Source organism: Fukomys damarensis, unplaced genomic scaffold (assembly GCF_012274545.1).
Source record: "Fukomys damarensis isolate Sample0158 unplaced genomic scaffold, DMR_v1.0_HiC HiC_scaffold_14, whole genome shotgun sequence".
In the NCBI taxonomy this organism is placed as follows: domain Eukaryota; kingdom Metazoa; phylum Chordata; class Mammalia; order Rodentia; family Bathyergidae; genus Fukomys; species Fukomys damarensis.
In genome coordinates this window covers 25,257,716-25,274,147 of record NW_022900926.1, presented here as the reverse complement: position 1 = coordinate 25,274,147, position 16,432 = coordinate 25,257,716, and the positions used below count along the sequence as shown (strand labels likewise).

The 16,432-nt window shown below is 39.3% G+C and overlaps 1 protein-coding gene across 2 annotated transcripts in view; it reads left to right on the top strand.

Moving 5' to 3' along the window:
- The window catches only part of Fndc1 (fibronectin type III domain containing 1), a 73,642-nt gene that overhangs the window by 691 nt on the left and 56,519 nt on the right, over positions 1-16,432 (top strand). The window contains exons 2-3 of one of the 2 annotated variants that reach the window (XM_010625247.2): positions 2,212-2,298; positions 2,702-2,770. In XM_010625247.2, coding sequence (XP_010623549.1) covers positions 2,212-2,298; positions 2,702-2,770 — 156 coding nt within the window. The remainder of the gene's footprint in view (positions 1-2,211; positions 2,299-2,701; positions 2,771-16,432) is intronic. The other variant, XM_033763281.1, reaches the window with a different exon arrangement.

Sequence of the window (16,432 nt, the reverse complement as noted above, 5' to 3'; positions counted from 1 at the left end):
ATATAGCTAATAATCTGTTACATTTACTACCATACAATCTGCACAAATCTATCTATTAGGGTTGAAATTTACCAAAATTTTTGCATACATTTACAAAGGTAAAGATGAGATAATAAACCATAATCACAGAAAACTGAGTGCCTCCTGTTCCTGGTATGTAGTAATCTCAGTGTTGGCAAATACTCACTTAAAATGCTCTCATGTGATGATCTTCATTTTCCCACTCAATTGCATGTCACAGGAAAGAGATTTCTCTCGGTCCTCACTTATCTTTCGCCATATATAATACATATAACAAACAAAACGTGTGTTAGTCTGCTGCTTGTTATTAGGAAGGCTTCAGATGAGCAGCAATCTCTTGGAAAGTTTTTTGGGGAGGAAAATGTATGCAACTTTTTGACTGCACAGAACTTGATGCCCCCAATCCCTGAGTTGTTCAAGGATCAACTATAACATGTCCCCATAGAGGTGTGTGTAGAATGTCATGCTTAGCCACATCAAATAAAAAATGTAACCTTTTGTATTTTATTTTAATTTGATTCTGGAAGTTAGACATATTTTAAATCTCACCTCAATATATATTGTTTTATAAGTGCAGATGTAGGGGGTTAGGACTTGGGGTTTGGCTGTTTCCTCTTCTTCTTTCTTCTATTTCTGATTTCTGTAGCTTGAAACTACACTGATTCTACCATCATGTTGGGGGTCCAGTCTTACGGTAGATCATGAAAAGTCACAGAAGTCAGCATAGAGAAAAACAGGTGTCCCTTGTACCACATTAGTAGTCTGATCCTTTAATGAATCATGACTGACTCATGGCTCCTCGGCACTGACCTAGGCCCTTTGCCCCTTGCACTGCAGTTTTATTTTACCGTATTTTTCTGAGTAATGGAGCAGAGAGGTTATGAAAGGGTGATAAAGGAGAGTAGGTTCAATTCCTTCTGGCTTCAGCTACATTTCCTTGAATCTCTTTCGAATTGCTGTGGCCGCCCAAATCCCAGCTGTGAGGTTAAACGGAGAATTCTATCAGACTGAAGGCACCTGTGGGGTCATATTTCCTTTCGCCTTAGGCTATTATGATTGCTGCAGAGAAGGAAAACAGGCAAAAGGAGAGATGTTGAATTTACTGAAAAACAAAGTGTCTCCCAGTCAACTTTTTGCATTAACTCTATGGGACTCAGAGATGTATGGATTACATTTCTTTGAAATATAAATAAACTGCCAGTGAAGAAGTTACCCGATGAAGCACCGTTCTGCATTCTCTTTGAACCTGGAGCCTTTTTCCCTTAGTCCAGCAGGTTGTGCCAGACCCCAAATTCCATGAGGCCCTGCCATAGTTAGACAGAAGTCACATCTAGTGTGACAGATGGTGTCAGCCTAGTCACTGGTCTCGGGATTCAGGCTGGAGAGCTGAGTGAGATTTTGTTGAAGGAACACTTCTCACTTTGAGAAATGTTATGGTTGCTGCCTTTGAAGGAACTTTTATCTCACAACTCTTCATTCCCTACAATGCCCACAAATGTTCATGGAATTGCCAACTCATTTACCTGTCAGAAGATAACAATTAATTTTGAGGGAAACCAGTGCTATTAAAGCTTTGTTTTTCCAATGTGCAGATTTAGGGAGTGATCTCTTTGTAACATGGTGTCTTGATTTCCCTTGGAATACTAACATTAGGAGCCCAGCCAAAGACCTTTGCTATTTAACCTTTACCCTGAGACAAAAGTCAAAAAATGAAGCCCAATTACTTCAAGCTTTCACAAAAATATTTTTTCTAGCTTTTTGTTGAAATAGTAGAAACCAACCTACATACATAGCCTGGGAAGCATCTTATTGTAAAAAGGAGATTTCCATTTGGAGCTTCCATGGGAAATTAAACTATCACCTAAAGTTTTTGATCTGTATGTTCTTATATTGAGTTCACATTAAAAAACCTTAAAATCTCCTTTATTGCTTGCTTGTGAATCCAGATTTGTCACACATGCCATGTACTTTGCACTAATTAAAGTTTGTTTTCTTTAGGTCAGGTTTGTTTAATTGCATAAAAACATTAGTGATTTTAGTAAAAAAACAAAAACAAAGTTATTATTAGACTTGTCACTTAGGTTAGATTTCATATATGGTTATAACCAGAATAAGGAGATGGTTAGTGAATCAAACTGTGTCTTTCTTGGAGATTGGAAACAGTGGCTTGATGTAAACCATGTGTTTCAGAGCCGGGGGTAGTGTACTTTGTGCTGGTTACTGCAGAAAACCACAATGGAATGAGCCGTCCAGTTTACAGAGCTGAAAGTCCACCTGGTAAGTCTTATCTAGTGTTTGGAGGCTGTGGTTTTGGTACTTAGATTGGGAGAGACTTCCTTCCTTACTTCAAATCAATATAAATTTAGAATTGCTAAAGGATTCCTGAAAGAGAACATTTGAGACTCATGTAGCAAGCTGAAGGATAGAAAAGTAGGAAAGACTTGCTCCTCTTTTAACAGCAGTTTTAGTGTAGATCATCAGCATTTTTCCTGGGGTTTTTAAGTACTCAGTAGAATAAATCATGGCAGAAGGCTCAAAATATATATTGTCTCTAAAGCCTGAACAGATATCCTTGAAGACTATTAAAAAGATCATTTACCTAATCATTAAGGATGCACTGAAATACAGAAAGTCCAATTGTCCTTGTTTCTAACTATCAAGTTGCATTTTCCTAATTTAGGAGGTGAATGGATCAAGATTGATGGTTTTCCCATTAAGGGTCCAGAACCATTTAATGAAACCGTCACAGGTACTACTTGCTCATTTGGTTCATGTCTTCACTGAAGCAACATCTTGCAAGAGGGATGTGCTTCTGTTACACACATGTGCTCACAAACCTTCATTTCATTCCATTGCTAAACTAATACACATGCCATACAGTCCTGGTCAATTAGCATTTTGCTTGCCCTGCGCCATTGTCACTCATTTGTCTTGTTTCTTTGCGTCCTCATTGGTAAAGTGTCTGTGTTTATATCTGGGGAGACTGTCATCCTGTTGCCTGGCAAATATGGTGGATGAGATGGTAGTACTGGTCTGATGAGGATTTTTCCAACTCTTTTGCCTGTAAATGGCATAAATGAATGGGACCCATAAAACAGTGCCTTATATTGGCTAATATGTTGTATCAGGTCTTATTCTCTTTTCTGATAACCCTGGGATATTTTGTGATATGCTATATAACCTGCCTTCCATCTCCACTCCATATTTGTTTATATGTGTGTTTTATCACTTGGATGTTGATGTTGTCTGGTCATATTGTTTTACTTATTGAGAGAAATGTTGACATTTCTTGTATGTTGTTTCTTGAAAATATTTAACCAATTGTGAAAAAATAATGCACAATGAATACAGTTATTTCAGAATGTTTTGGGCAGTATCCCACAGGCAATACATTGGGGAGGGAGCTGTGTTCTATTTCTGTGTACCATGTGCATAAGTACATCAACCTGGTGTTATTGTTGAGAGGAAGGTGAGTATGTTAGGACCAATGATGATAATATGCCCCTCAAATCCACTTTGTTGCTGTAGACAGTTCTCAGATTCCCTTTCATATGAACAAGCAGTAGAAGAGCAAAGTAATCAGCAAAATAAACTAGCTTTGGGGAAAGGTAGTATGTTCTTGCTAAGACATGTTGGTGTTAAGATGACTATAAGGTGCTACAATGGAATTGTCTTGTAGGTGATTGAAGATGAGGGAGTGAAAATTGGAAGAGGGAAGTAAGAGCTAGACATGGATTTAGGAAGCATGTTATAGAGTGAGAATTGAAGTAGGAGAGTATTGGGGAGGGAGGGAGAGAGGGAACCATCATCTGGAGGGGTAATGTTCCAAGGCTCCCAACAGATACTTGAAACCACAGATAATAGTGAACTCTATATGTACAATTTTTGACTACATGCACCTGTCTATGGTAATTTCTAAGTTATAAATCAGTCACAATAAGAAATTAACACCGAGAACTAATGATAAAATAGAGGCTATAACTATACACTATAATAAAAGTTATATCAATGTGATGTCTCTCTCCTGCCTTTTCTCAAAATAGTTTACTGTATGGTATTCACTTTTTTCTTGTGATGATATGAGATGATACAATACATGCATGATGAAATGACTGGGGTGGATGATGTGGGCATTGTGGTGCAGCATTAAGCTGCTAGATTGGTATTACTTGAACAAAAGCACTGTGGATACTGTGACAGTTGATCTGATGCACTAGAAGCTACTAAGTGACTAAAAAGAGTGTAGCATATATATCAGGTCCATGCTAGATTTATATTCTGGGCAAGATGGAGGGAGATGGCATGAGAATTCAGCACTGCACAGAACAGTGGCAATTTAAACATATTTATTTATAGAATTGTTCATTTAACATTTTGGGCCACAGTTGACTGTCAGTAATTGAAACCAGGAAAGCAAAATGATGGATAAGGGGTACTGGAGAGACTACTGAACACCTAGGAAATGTGCAAAATAGAAAAGGATGTTCATTTCAGAGGTGTTTACTCCTGAATGCAAATGCATAATCAAATAAATGTAAATATTTTACAGACAAATGTGCATGCCTTATATATTTGAGTCTTACATTTTGTATTTATAAACACATAATTTTATTTTAATAATCTTCCTGATAAAGATTTCCTTATGATATTAGTTTTGGAAGAAATTATTTTCTTGTTTTTTCATTGGAAATTAATTCTCAGTTTAATGGAAATGTGTACACATATGAGGGTGTGTACGTACATGGTTCTTACATGTGGGCATGGGACCTTTCTGAGGCAAGCATTATAGAAATCCTGGGGCCTAGGGCTTGGAGACAATCATCCTCCAACTCACTGTTGGCTTCCTATACTATGAGACTATTTAACTTCTCTCTCTGAAGAAGTCTTTGCAGGCTTTGGTTGCCAAAGCACTCTGGTATAATATGTAATGCTCCATTTGTTGCATATTGGAAGAAATTGCTAGCTGAAACCATTTGCAACATATGATAAAGGATAGAACTTTAAAAACAAAGCCAAACAACCCATGAATATTTAGACTGCCTAGACTTGGTTAAGATACTTCAGGAAAAAAATCACATTTCATTGTTAATGACAATAATAATAATAATTTACAAGAAATTGTCACTGAATGATCAACGTGTATTTATATGGTTTTTTGAAACTTGGAAAATATGCTATGTTCTTGTTCTTAGAAGTGGTTAAATGTATGATAATTTTTATCAAACTAAAATTATTCATAAATTCCACATCTTCATTCATTTTTCCTCAAAAAATATAGTATTAGCATCAGCACCTGGCAAGAGGCACAGGTGCATCCGGTGACATCTATGTTTTTCCAGGGTTTTCTTTGAAGCCAGAGGGGAACCCATGTTTTTATTCTGCTGGAAACAAGGGTTTCAGTTCAAATTCTAGATTTCCTTTTGCTGCTTTAGACCTATTTGGATCAAATTATCTTTATCTAAAAATAGAAATTCTATTTCACTCATCCCTTTAATGTCTGTGGTTTTCCAGGCGCAGATCCTTGTGCTAGAGATACATGGGAAATAAGACAGACAAGGACTTACCTGAACCAGATGCATATTTTGTGGGAAAGAGAACCAGTAAACTAAGATAGTGCATACAGCCTATTGGCTTGCCAGGGCAGCCAAAACAAAGTGCCATAGATTTGGGGGAGCTTAGCAAAAGAAATTTGTTTCCAGTGGTCCTGAAATGTAGATGTCCAAGACCAAGGTGTTGGCAGGGTTGATTCCTCTAAGGAGCTCTCCTTGGCTTCCAGATGGCTGCCTCTTCTTGCTGTGTCCTCATATGGCTTTTCCTCTGTGAGTATGCATCTTTGGTGTTTCTGTGTGTCCAAATTTCTTCTTTTTATACGGACATTAGTTGGATCAGATTAGGGCCCATATTAGTGGTCTCCCTTTATCTTTATTACCTCTTTGAAGATTCGAATCCCATTCTGAAGTTGCCTGGGATTAAGACTTCAGTGTATGAATTTTTGGAGGGAGAGGAGGACACAATTAAAATGAAGATATAATCACAAATTGTTTGAAAATATAAGCTGTACTATGATGTAGAATAATCAGGTGGGGGAATTAGGTTTTGGGAGCCTGATGATAACATAGTGGCACCCAGGTTAGAAAATATTGGACCATGGTGAAATTATGTGAGAAGGAAGAAGAACATGCTGGAAAATCATCCTTGAGGTGGGCAGGATTTAAGTGACTCTCAGACTGGACGCTCATCCAAATATAAGAACTCTCAGGACTCAGAAATGACTGACCAAGCAAAAATGCAACTGCAGGGTGGAAATTTTGGCTTCCTCTTGTATAGCTCATTTCCTATCCCTCAGTCAGAACATTTTCTTTGTATTTAATGTAGGATCCCTCTTGTTGGGTTGTAAGACCATATCTTCCTGATTTGTCCTCAGGGAAGAGATGTCACAAATCTGCTCACTCATCAGAATGCTATTATCTAGAATTTCTGCAAACTTCCCTTATATGAGTTGTTTTAGCTTCTTTCTTTCTGAATCTGGGGTAACTGAGTCATGCAGAGCCAGGCCCAGGAGTCAAGACAAGAACATGTCCCAGCTTTATGATTGACCAGTCCATGAATTTGGCTGGGGCCAATTATTTTACTTTTGCCAAAATTTTTATCTTGGGAAACATGTTAACCATGTCTGGTTAATTTCCTCTCTGAATGTGACCACATCTATTTTTAATTTTTTATAGCTTTATAAAATCAATCCTCTGTGCTTTTCTTGATCTGTGAAGCTAAACTAGATTTTTTACTTCTTATTTTCTTTACATTACATTTCAGTTCATGAAGCTTGCTTGCTCATTTTTGCATAGCTAAATAGAAGCTTGAATTCAAGTTCAGCATAGAAATCACAGTTACTTCTTGGCCATTTCCAACCTGCTCACCTGAGGTCGAGCTGCTCCTTTCCTTATTACGGACAGCTACTGGCCTCCAGGTTGCTCCAGCAGTCCTGTGGGCACTTGGACATCCTGGACCATGTCTGTCTTGGAGATGATGACCCATTTGCTATTTGATATTCTCATCTACTGGTTTCTCCTCCTCCTCCTTTTTTTTTTTGTACCGGGAATTGAACTCAGGACCTTGCACTTGCAAGGCAGGCCCGGTGCCACTGAGCTAAATCCCTGGCCCTCATCTACTGGCTTCTTATTGCCATCTCCACTCATAGAGCTAGAGTTAGGGATGGAGTTGCTCCCACCACAGTCTGGAATTGTGATTCCCCTGTGTGATGACAGTCACCTCACTTCTTCCATTCCTTGAATCATGAGCTGGCTTTCAGACCTTCTCAGGCTCTGGCTTTGCAGACCCTTTTCCTTTGCAGAATCTGAGACTGCCCCTGGCTGTTTCCTTTTTCCTTCATTGCAGCCACACTCATGTAGGACAGCCACCTCACTCTGAACTGTCCCAGTGGCCTGCTAGCTGCCCCACCAGGGCTGCCTAGCTGTCTGGTGTTCCCTCTCTGGCCATTACCTTGAGATAAATAAAGAGGTAATTGACCCGTTTTATTATAACTGCCAGAGCTGATGTTTTCACTTCAGCTGGGCTCTCAAACTGCTTGGTAATTGTCCTATATGTCCCTGCATAGTTGCCTTCTTTTCTTCTATAGTGGTTGTTACAAAGTTTTACCACTCACCTGAACTTAAAGAATACTGACCTTGGCCTGTGTCCTCTTTTGGAGCAGCTGCCCTTGCTTCCTACTCCCCTGGGAAAGAAAGGGTCATCAGGTGACATCTCTCATCTCCCTTTGTGACTTCTAAACCTTCATCTCTCCTTCCTTTTTCTTGAAGGAGGACATGTGGAGTCATTCCTTCTCTTAAAGGCTGACACTACACATAGAGAAGTTAAACCCTGGGGCAGCTGGCATGTCCAGATTCATCTTTGAATCCTTCTTCTACCAACCTTCCAATGCTTGACTTGAAAAATTGAAACCTTCTGTTGAACAAATTATTTTACACAGAAACAATGAAATAAAGAAATGAAAAAATCCCAAAGTTTGGCATCTTCTTATTGTCTTATTTCATTTTCTGCTGTGAAAATAGAATCCCAGAGTCTGGATAAGTTATACATAGATCTATTGTGGCTCATGGTTCTAGAGACTGAGAAGTCCAAGACTGTAGCGATGGCATCTTCTTGGCCTCTGGTGAGGACCTCTTGGTGGAAGGGCAATTGGTACGTGTGGAAGAGGTGGGGTACGAGAGGAGAACTTACATTATAACAATTCACTCTAGTGGCGACAGATCTAGTCCTAGGAGAAAATTTCCTTGGTATTCACTAATCCATTCTTGAGGGCTCTACCCTGATCACCAACACTTTCTACAAATCCCTTCCTCGCCTCCCACCCTGCCACACTGAGCAGCTAACCACATGAACCTCTGGCAGACACACTCAAACCATAGCACTTCTTCCACAGGAAATAGCTGTGGGATAATGAAACATGTGTACCCTAAACATGTATTCCTTTTTTTTTCCTATCAGAATTTCATCATTTCACCAGTTTTCAGGTACATTTTCTTGCCAGTTTTTTATTTTTCTATTTGCCCTGAGAATTATTGCCTGCACTGCTTTTAACTGCAGTGTTTACCCTGTAGCATTTTCTCTTGGAATACAATATTAAACTTGCTGAAGTTTGTCACAAAGTTTCTTGTTTTTATTATTTTTGCATCATGCTACTATAGTGATAGTCTTTGGAAACAAAAGACAAGATTTTATTTTAACACTCTATTTTAATAGTGGGTTTCCATTTAAAAATTGTGCTAGTTACTTTCGCCTTGCTGGCAAGTAATACCTGACATGCACAAATTAAAGGAGGAAAGGTTTATTTGGTTTACAATTTGTACAAGTTTCAGTCCATAGTCAGTTGGTTTGAAGGCAGGGAGGCATGGCAGAGGGTCCTGGCAGGCAGAAAGCAGCAAGCTATCAAGGGAGGAGAGAAAAATGTATACATCAGGAAAAGAAAACCTTGTATAAATACATTAATACTAAATCTATTGAGACATCATGAGATTAATACAAGTGACCTTTGGCCTTTACAATTACAAGAGGTGCTCCAGGTGGTGGCCATTCGCTTTTAGACATTTATCAGTAGGGTGAACTGCTGAAGTGTGGATACAGTTTTTTCAGGGACTCTATATATTTTTTTCCAGGCCATAACCACACTACCTGGTTTCACCTTTCAGTATCACACACATCAGTGGACTACTGCAGTGTCATTTACCTGTGATCCAGTGTCACATACCTATGATCCAGCCAGCTCTCCAAAAGTCCCACCTGTGAGTGCGGGGAGGCTTTGGGGGAACATCTAGATAGAAGCCATAACAAAAATGTAATTATTGATGGCTGAAAATTAAATAAATACTGTCAGACAACTGTACTTTTTTTCTAAATGGAAAAATGGGTTAAATATGACTGATGTGGAAGTGGAAACCTCTAAACCAAGTGGCTTAAAATAGCTCTTTCCCGAATCTGTTGATCTAAGGATATAAACTAATAAACTATAATCTCCACAGTTCTGAGGTTTGAGAGTGAAAAAGTGCAGTCCTGATGCTTCTTGATAAGAGCTTCTTATCAAGGATCCCTGCATATTCAGGTATGAAAAAGCACTTTTTTTATTGCATCTCCTTTTTTTTTCCTCATTGAGTTTATTGGTACATTTTAGGTATACAGTACAGTTACATTCATCATTGGGATCTTGTACCTTTACATGACAGATCTTGGTTCTCATTTTTTCCCCTTACCCTTGCCCTCCCTTTACCCCCTCCTTCCTTCCCTATTTACAAAAACTTTATTTCCATTTTTTCACTTTCTCATATTTTTTTCTTTCTCATTTCCTTTCCACTACCCTTCCCACTTCCCCTACACTTTTATCCCTTTTCTTTCTTTTACACATTGTCAATTAACACTTTTTAAAGAAAGTTCTCCACCTATTCATGTGTTTTAATTGGACTTAAAAAACTGAAAATGATGTGTTAGAAAATGATAAATGACCAAATTAACCAATAGCTATTCTCTAAAATAAGGATTTCGTAGCCAGAAAACAACTGCATTGCTTAGTATTCTACTCCCAAATGAAGCAAATACAGAGGAACTTTAGAATAAAACAATAACCCCAAACAAACAGACCAAACTCCTTGAACTGAGACTTAATTTTCCTTAGAATATTTAACACATCTTCCTCATATGTTACATACCAGTAGCCCATGAGTGTCTCTGTGTTATATCGAGGTGCCGCTAAATGTCAAATATCTGCTAGTCAGCTGGTAAGGAGATCAGGAAAGGTTTATTGCTTCCTTTGTTTTCTGTGGTCCTTATGAATGGTCAGAAGTGTGGCTAAAAATTCACACACCACCGGATAAACACAGAGCAGCAGCTGATGCTAATTTCCAAATCAGGAAGGGAGGAGACCTTCACAGTTGGCCACCTGGAGCAGCTCCTGTTCCCTCCACTTTGTGTTGGTGTTTGTTCTCGCCAAAGATGGGGAGCCAGTAGGCTGGGCTTAGGGAAGGGCAAACCCTGAGCTCCTGTTGCAGATGGTGCAGCAATGTCTAACTTGGAATTACAAGGACATCAGCCACTGGCACTGATCCCAAGGCTTATAGGTAAATCACTGCCATAGATGGGTCACAGAGAGTCTAGCCCCAAAATGCAGTGGCAGAACAAGGGAGAGTTCTTTGATGTCATTAATATAGCGATGACCATCATCTTTGGGTGACTTGGCATCCTGAAGCCCAGCACAGCCTCAGTCCTATATGGTGAAACTGATGGCATAGATAAGTTTTTGCTGGTATTCATAGGCTGTTGATAGTGATTGAGTCGCTGATATTTATTGACTGTGCTAGGGTCAGTAACAAAGTTAGCTGCTGACTGACAAGATAACATCCTGAGTTGCCAGTGTACAACAGTGATTCTCAGAGCTTGCCCTATCCCTGTCCCTATGAAATAAAAGAGTAGGCTCAGAGCTTTTCAGAATTTGGAAGGACAGAGTGCCACCAGGAGTCCATGAAGGCATAAGGGAAACTGGCTGCCTCCAACAGTAAGTTTTTTCTTGATGGTCAAACACTGAAACTTCTATTTTAAATTGTAAAACAAATACCAGTTATTATGGAGTAGTCTATCAAATTCAAACTCAATTTTAAAATAAAACAGACTGGGAATAAATAGCCATGCTCTAAGCTTTAGGGGAGCTAATTTGGTTTTCTTTTCAGCTAGGTAACTTAGTGAAAGGTTTGAGAAAATTGTTCAGTGAAAGAGTGATGTGACTATTCATTGATGAAACAATAAGATAAAGCAAGTGGGTTGAAGCTGAATGTCTACAGCATGGCTTGAAGTGTTTGCTTTACTTCTGAGACAGGCCTCCTTTATTTCCAATACTATATTTTGGGATACTATTTGGGAAGCTTTGTGCAGCCCATAGGTTTGGCCTCTGATCACACCTTTGTTTTTTATGCTCATGCTAAGTAGGATTTCCCATGTATTTTTCACTTGAGGATGTCCTGGACACGACTGTATGATGCTAGAAAGCAGGGTCTCTGACATATTCCACAGTTCTAGTGAGTGCAGATGTCTTAAATTGCAGGACCTTATGCTGGTTGCTTTGTTTTTAAATTTAATTTTCAGTGCTTTATAAAGGTGTTTTGGGCGTATGCAATCTGTGACATTAACAGTTGGCATTTATTAGCTTGGGGAAACTCAAGGTCTCCTACCCTCTTTTCCTTTTACATCCTATTGAACTTTAAAAATCTCTCTTTTTCCAACTCTGAAACTTCAGCAAAGTCCTACAGACTCCAGGCATTGACTGAAGATGCTATTCTAGTGTTTTTGGGGATGGTGTGATATATGCATGTAACCCTCTTTGGGTTTTGGCTACACTATGCTATTTGTGTGATGAAATCACAAATGATGCTACATTTCTCAGAATGTATCAAGTGACATGTTACTATCTTACAAATATGGGGTGTGTTGAGGAAGAACTTTATGAATCCATTCAGGGATGGTTCAGTAGATTATGAGTCAGAATTTTCCAGAAAGAAGGAGCTCATGGCAGATATAGATTGTTGGATGTTTGGTATAACTATCTTTACACCAAAGATATCAATCAGATGTAGGCCTGAGCTTGAGTCAGGGAATTGAGCCTCACAGTATGGTCAGTTAAGCAGATGTCCTGTGTCCATTCCAGTTATGGACAGTTGACCTTTCCTGTTCTCTATAGCATATGCCTTCTCCTTCTCTACCCCACCTTTTTTCTTTTCTTATGCTTGCTTTCCTCTTCCTTCTCTTGCTGTTCACCAGAGTTGCATAGAAGGCCCAGAATCTCAGCTGGTCCTGCCAGAGGTGGGAGACAAGGGTGTGTTTTCACAAGCTCCAGGTGAGTCTGATGCTCACTAACATTTGAGCACCTTGGTTCTAGTGTAAGTGGCTGGATGCCTTCCTGTCCTGCAGCTCAGGGTTCACAGTTCTGCTGAAGGCTGATGTTGGGGATGATGGGGAATCTTCCTGGGCAGAGGATGAGCATCAAAAGCTAGTGAGCACGCAAGCCTACTCTTTTATTTCATAGGGAAAGGGATAGGGCAATTTCAGGGAAGCTTTGCAGTCAGCACACTGGACTGTCATGTTGGTTGGTGGGATAGTCCATGGATTCTTCATTGTTGTAGACCAATACCTTACAGTCTTCTGAAGGATACAAATGTCCTGCTGGCCATTCCTGGTTCAAGATAAAGAGGCCGACAGACAGAGCAGTCAGGCATTCTTTTATGTTGGTGAAGAGCAGGGACTCAGTGTAATTGATCAAGATGTTGATGAAGATGATAAGTAATGCTTTCAATTCATGATGCCAAAAAAGTCATCTGAATATGGAGAGTTACATATTTGGAAAGATTTTTCAATGTAGGTTTTCAGCAGTAAGTTCTTTTTTGCTCTTACCTTGTTTTTAGTGGCCTTGTGATCAAAGCCTAAAGGTAAGTTCTGTGACACATTCATACTTCAAAGGCTGACCATGAAGCTAATTAAAGAGGGTTTCCATTTTTGTCACACCCAGTGTGTCAGCTGGCTTTCTGTCACTGTAACAAATACTGAAGATAATCAGTGTATAAATAAGTTTTTTTTTGCCTCACAGTCTATTATTTGGAGGATAAATGCTTTGGGCTTGTGGTAAGGCAGCACATCATGGCTGGAATAAGTGGCAGAGGAAAGTTGTTTGCCTCATGGCCAGGATGCCAAAGAGAGAAAAAAGAAGAGGCAGAGTCCCATAACACCTTATCAGGTGATCTCCCTGTGACCTAAAGGTCTCCCACAAGGCCCCACCTCTCATAGGTACCACCACCTCTCATGCACTTTGAGGCATACTTACAGTTTAAACTATAGCCACCACAAACACATCTGATGTGCTTAATATATGCTAACTATGATACTGAGTGCTTTGTATGGATATTATAAAAACCATATATGCTAGGTGCAGTTTTACAAAGAAAGAAATAGAGGCTCAAGAAGAATTCTAAGTCACTAGTAAGTAGATTTGATGTAGATTCTGAGTTAAGAGTCTGTTTAATTTAGAAGCTGTCCCATTTAACCAGCATGTCATTGCAAATGCTCAAAGTTTCATGTTGAATTTCAGATTTTTTTCTTTTGAAAAGAACAGATTTTGCCTCTGTACAAATTTGGAATGTTTGCCAATTTGTGAAGTGGTGTGAATCAGGAGAAATATCCTGATGTCTGCTATAATCAGGTGGTCATTGTTTCACTCAGTTTCTCTGGGAAGTGGATACTGTATAGTAATTGCAGCAGGTATTATGTTATTGTTCAGCTCTGAGTATAACTTACCTGGTTGCATTGCATGAAGAGTGATGGAGGGAATGTACCCCACCAAGTTTGAAATACACTCAGTGCTGGTGGATATGAGCTTGATTATGCTCAGCAGTGTGACTTCCTGTTTTCAAGATAAAAGATCTACAGAAATTTATCTGAAAATTTCAGAAGGCTTTAGTGACATGATCTCATACAGCTTAGAGAAAACACTTAAATAATTTAATTGCAAATAAATTTGAACCATATGCAGAAATTTCTTATGTGCACATCAGCTTTACAGAAGATTATCAGATGATATATAAAAGATGTTTGATTGTATATATAACCCAGAATATTAAAGAAAGGAAAATTTTAAGATACTTGAAAAAATGTGGTTGGATTTTTTCTGAATCTAAAGATTAGATAGAGAGACGAATGTGTTTAGCAGAGTGGCATTCTTACTTCACTCTGTGTGTGCCACTCAAATTGAGCTCTGTGTAGCCACATGAAAGGCTCCTCTTGTCCATTTACTGTTTGCTGATGATGCTGTCTGGCTCCTCATAGACAATGCCTGCTGAGCTCCTACTTTTTCAGGGAGCCTGCCCAATGTTAACATTCCCTCTCACCTGCATGAGCAGAAGGGCTTGGGGGCTGGTGGGAGGTACCGGGATAAGGGCTGAGCTTAAATAGAAGGAGCATTATTAAGAGGGGACATACTTGAAATCAGAATGATGACATTTAGGCTACTGCTTGGCACTAAACATATGCATGACCTCAGGTAAGCTGCTTCACCTTAGGCCCTGTTTTCTTATAGGGTTAGGATCTTTCCCACTTTCTTCAGGGCTGTTATAAGGATTAGGATTAAGATGAAAAGCTCGAGAGCTTGTTGTAAACTTATACAAAACAAGCCATGTGATGGGTTGTCAGAGCTGGCGTAGCCCTGTTGTCTTCAGCTGGTTTGTGGGCCTGGCCCCTGACACAGAGTAATTAGACACAGGCTGGTGCCTGGGGTAAGGGAGCTTTGTAGTCTGATAGGGCAAGCTGCTGTCCCCACCACTGGATTGTATGGCTGATGCATGGTGGACCTGATGTGCTTTGGAACAGAGCCTCTGGCTGGGCAACTCAGGCAGCACACTGGTACCATTTGGACTGAGCTTCTTCCATTGGAACTTCACTCCTTCCTCCTCTAGGATCCTATCACTTTTAGGAAATTCTGAAGTTTTTTGCTTATTACTATTTTGTCAGCATTTATTATGGAGGGGTAGGGACCACCGAGTTAGAATCCATTTGTCCTGAGCAGAGACTTGAAGAAAGTGTCCCCAAAGCCCGGGACTACTGCATCCACTCTAAGGCACTGACTGGAGAGAACATAGGCTGGAGCAGAACTGCAGGGAGAGAAAGCCATCTTGTGTAGAAGTTCATTTTCTAGCTCAATCACGTAAGACTGTGCATTTCATTTTGCTGAACCATACTATTTGATTAGAAACAAAAACTTTACAATAATCACTATCTCATATATCATGGAAAACATTTGTTAAATCTTATAGGTTATTCTCTTAGTTTTTAGGAATGGGATGTTCTGTGACTGATCAAGCAACTCTAGCTAATCCGTCAAACTTTACTCCTTTGGTTAGATTCACTCTGTTGAAACCTACAGGTGTCTGGCATTTCAGAATAGCCATTTATAAAGTGTCCTTATTAATGTGCTGCTGAGGCTCACACTAACTTATGACATTAGTTTTTGTTCTTATGTATTAGCTGGGAATTTTCCAGTCTAATAAAAGTAGTCAGAATTGATGATGAGGTTAACCAAAGGAAGGAGGCTTGGGAAGTAACTCATTAGAGTGGTGCCTATTATCCTAGCAGCATCCTCAAATAAGAGTTAGAATATGGTTTACTACTGGAAATGGGCAATACTGTAGTCATATCATCTGTAGCACTTGTTCTCAAATATTTCAGTTACTTGATGTAAAAACAAAACTTAAAAACTATGTAGTGGCCACTAGACCACACTGCTTTGAAGAAGTTAACAAGGAGAGTATTTCTCAAGATTAGTCACTTTAGCAAGAGGATTTTGCAAAACTAATTAATGTAACATGAAGAAAATAGCAAATACTGTGATGAACAGTTATGGTGTGTTATGATGGCGTTTGTCTGGAAGGGTAGGACTTACAACTTTGAAGCAACATTTAGACCTCAGACAGATATTTGTTAGTATTTAGCTCTTAACGGTTCATTGTAAAGGCAAGGAAAGCCTCTCTTTTCATCATTGCAATGAATAACTGGAGGAGAGTTTTAAATAGCATATAATAGATCTATGCTGTATTTTTACTTTGACCTTTGGCTCTTGCCAGAGAATATATAGTTTTGGCCTAAAGGGAGCAAAAGGAAATAGATGAAAAGGGACATTGTAAAGCATCCAAGATTTGTGGCTGGCAGCCTCACTGCATGGTATGTTTTCATTTGAAGTTCTTGAGACCTCTTGGTATGCAATGTGGGAAGACCAAGAGGACAGAGAAATGATCTTTCTAGGGTTGGCTACCAAAAGAGAGGTATTTAAGCTCAGAAGTGAATTGAAGCTTGATGTTTGCAGAGATGTCATATA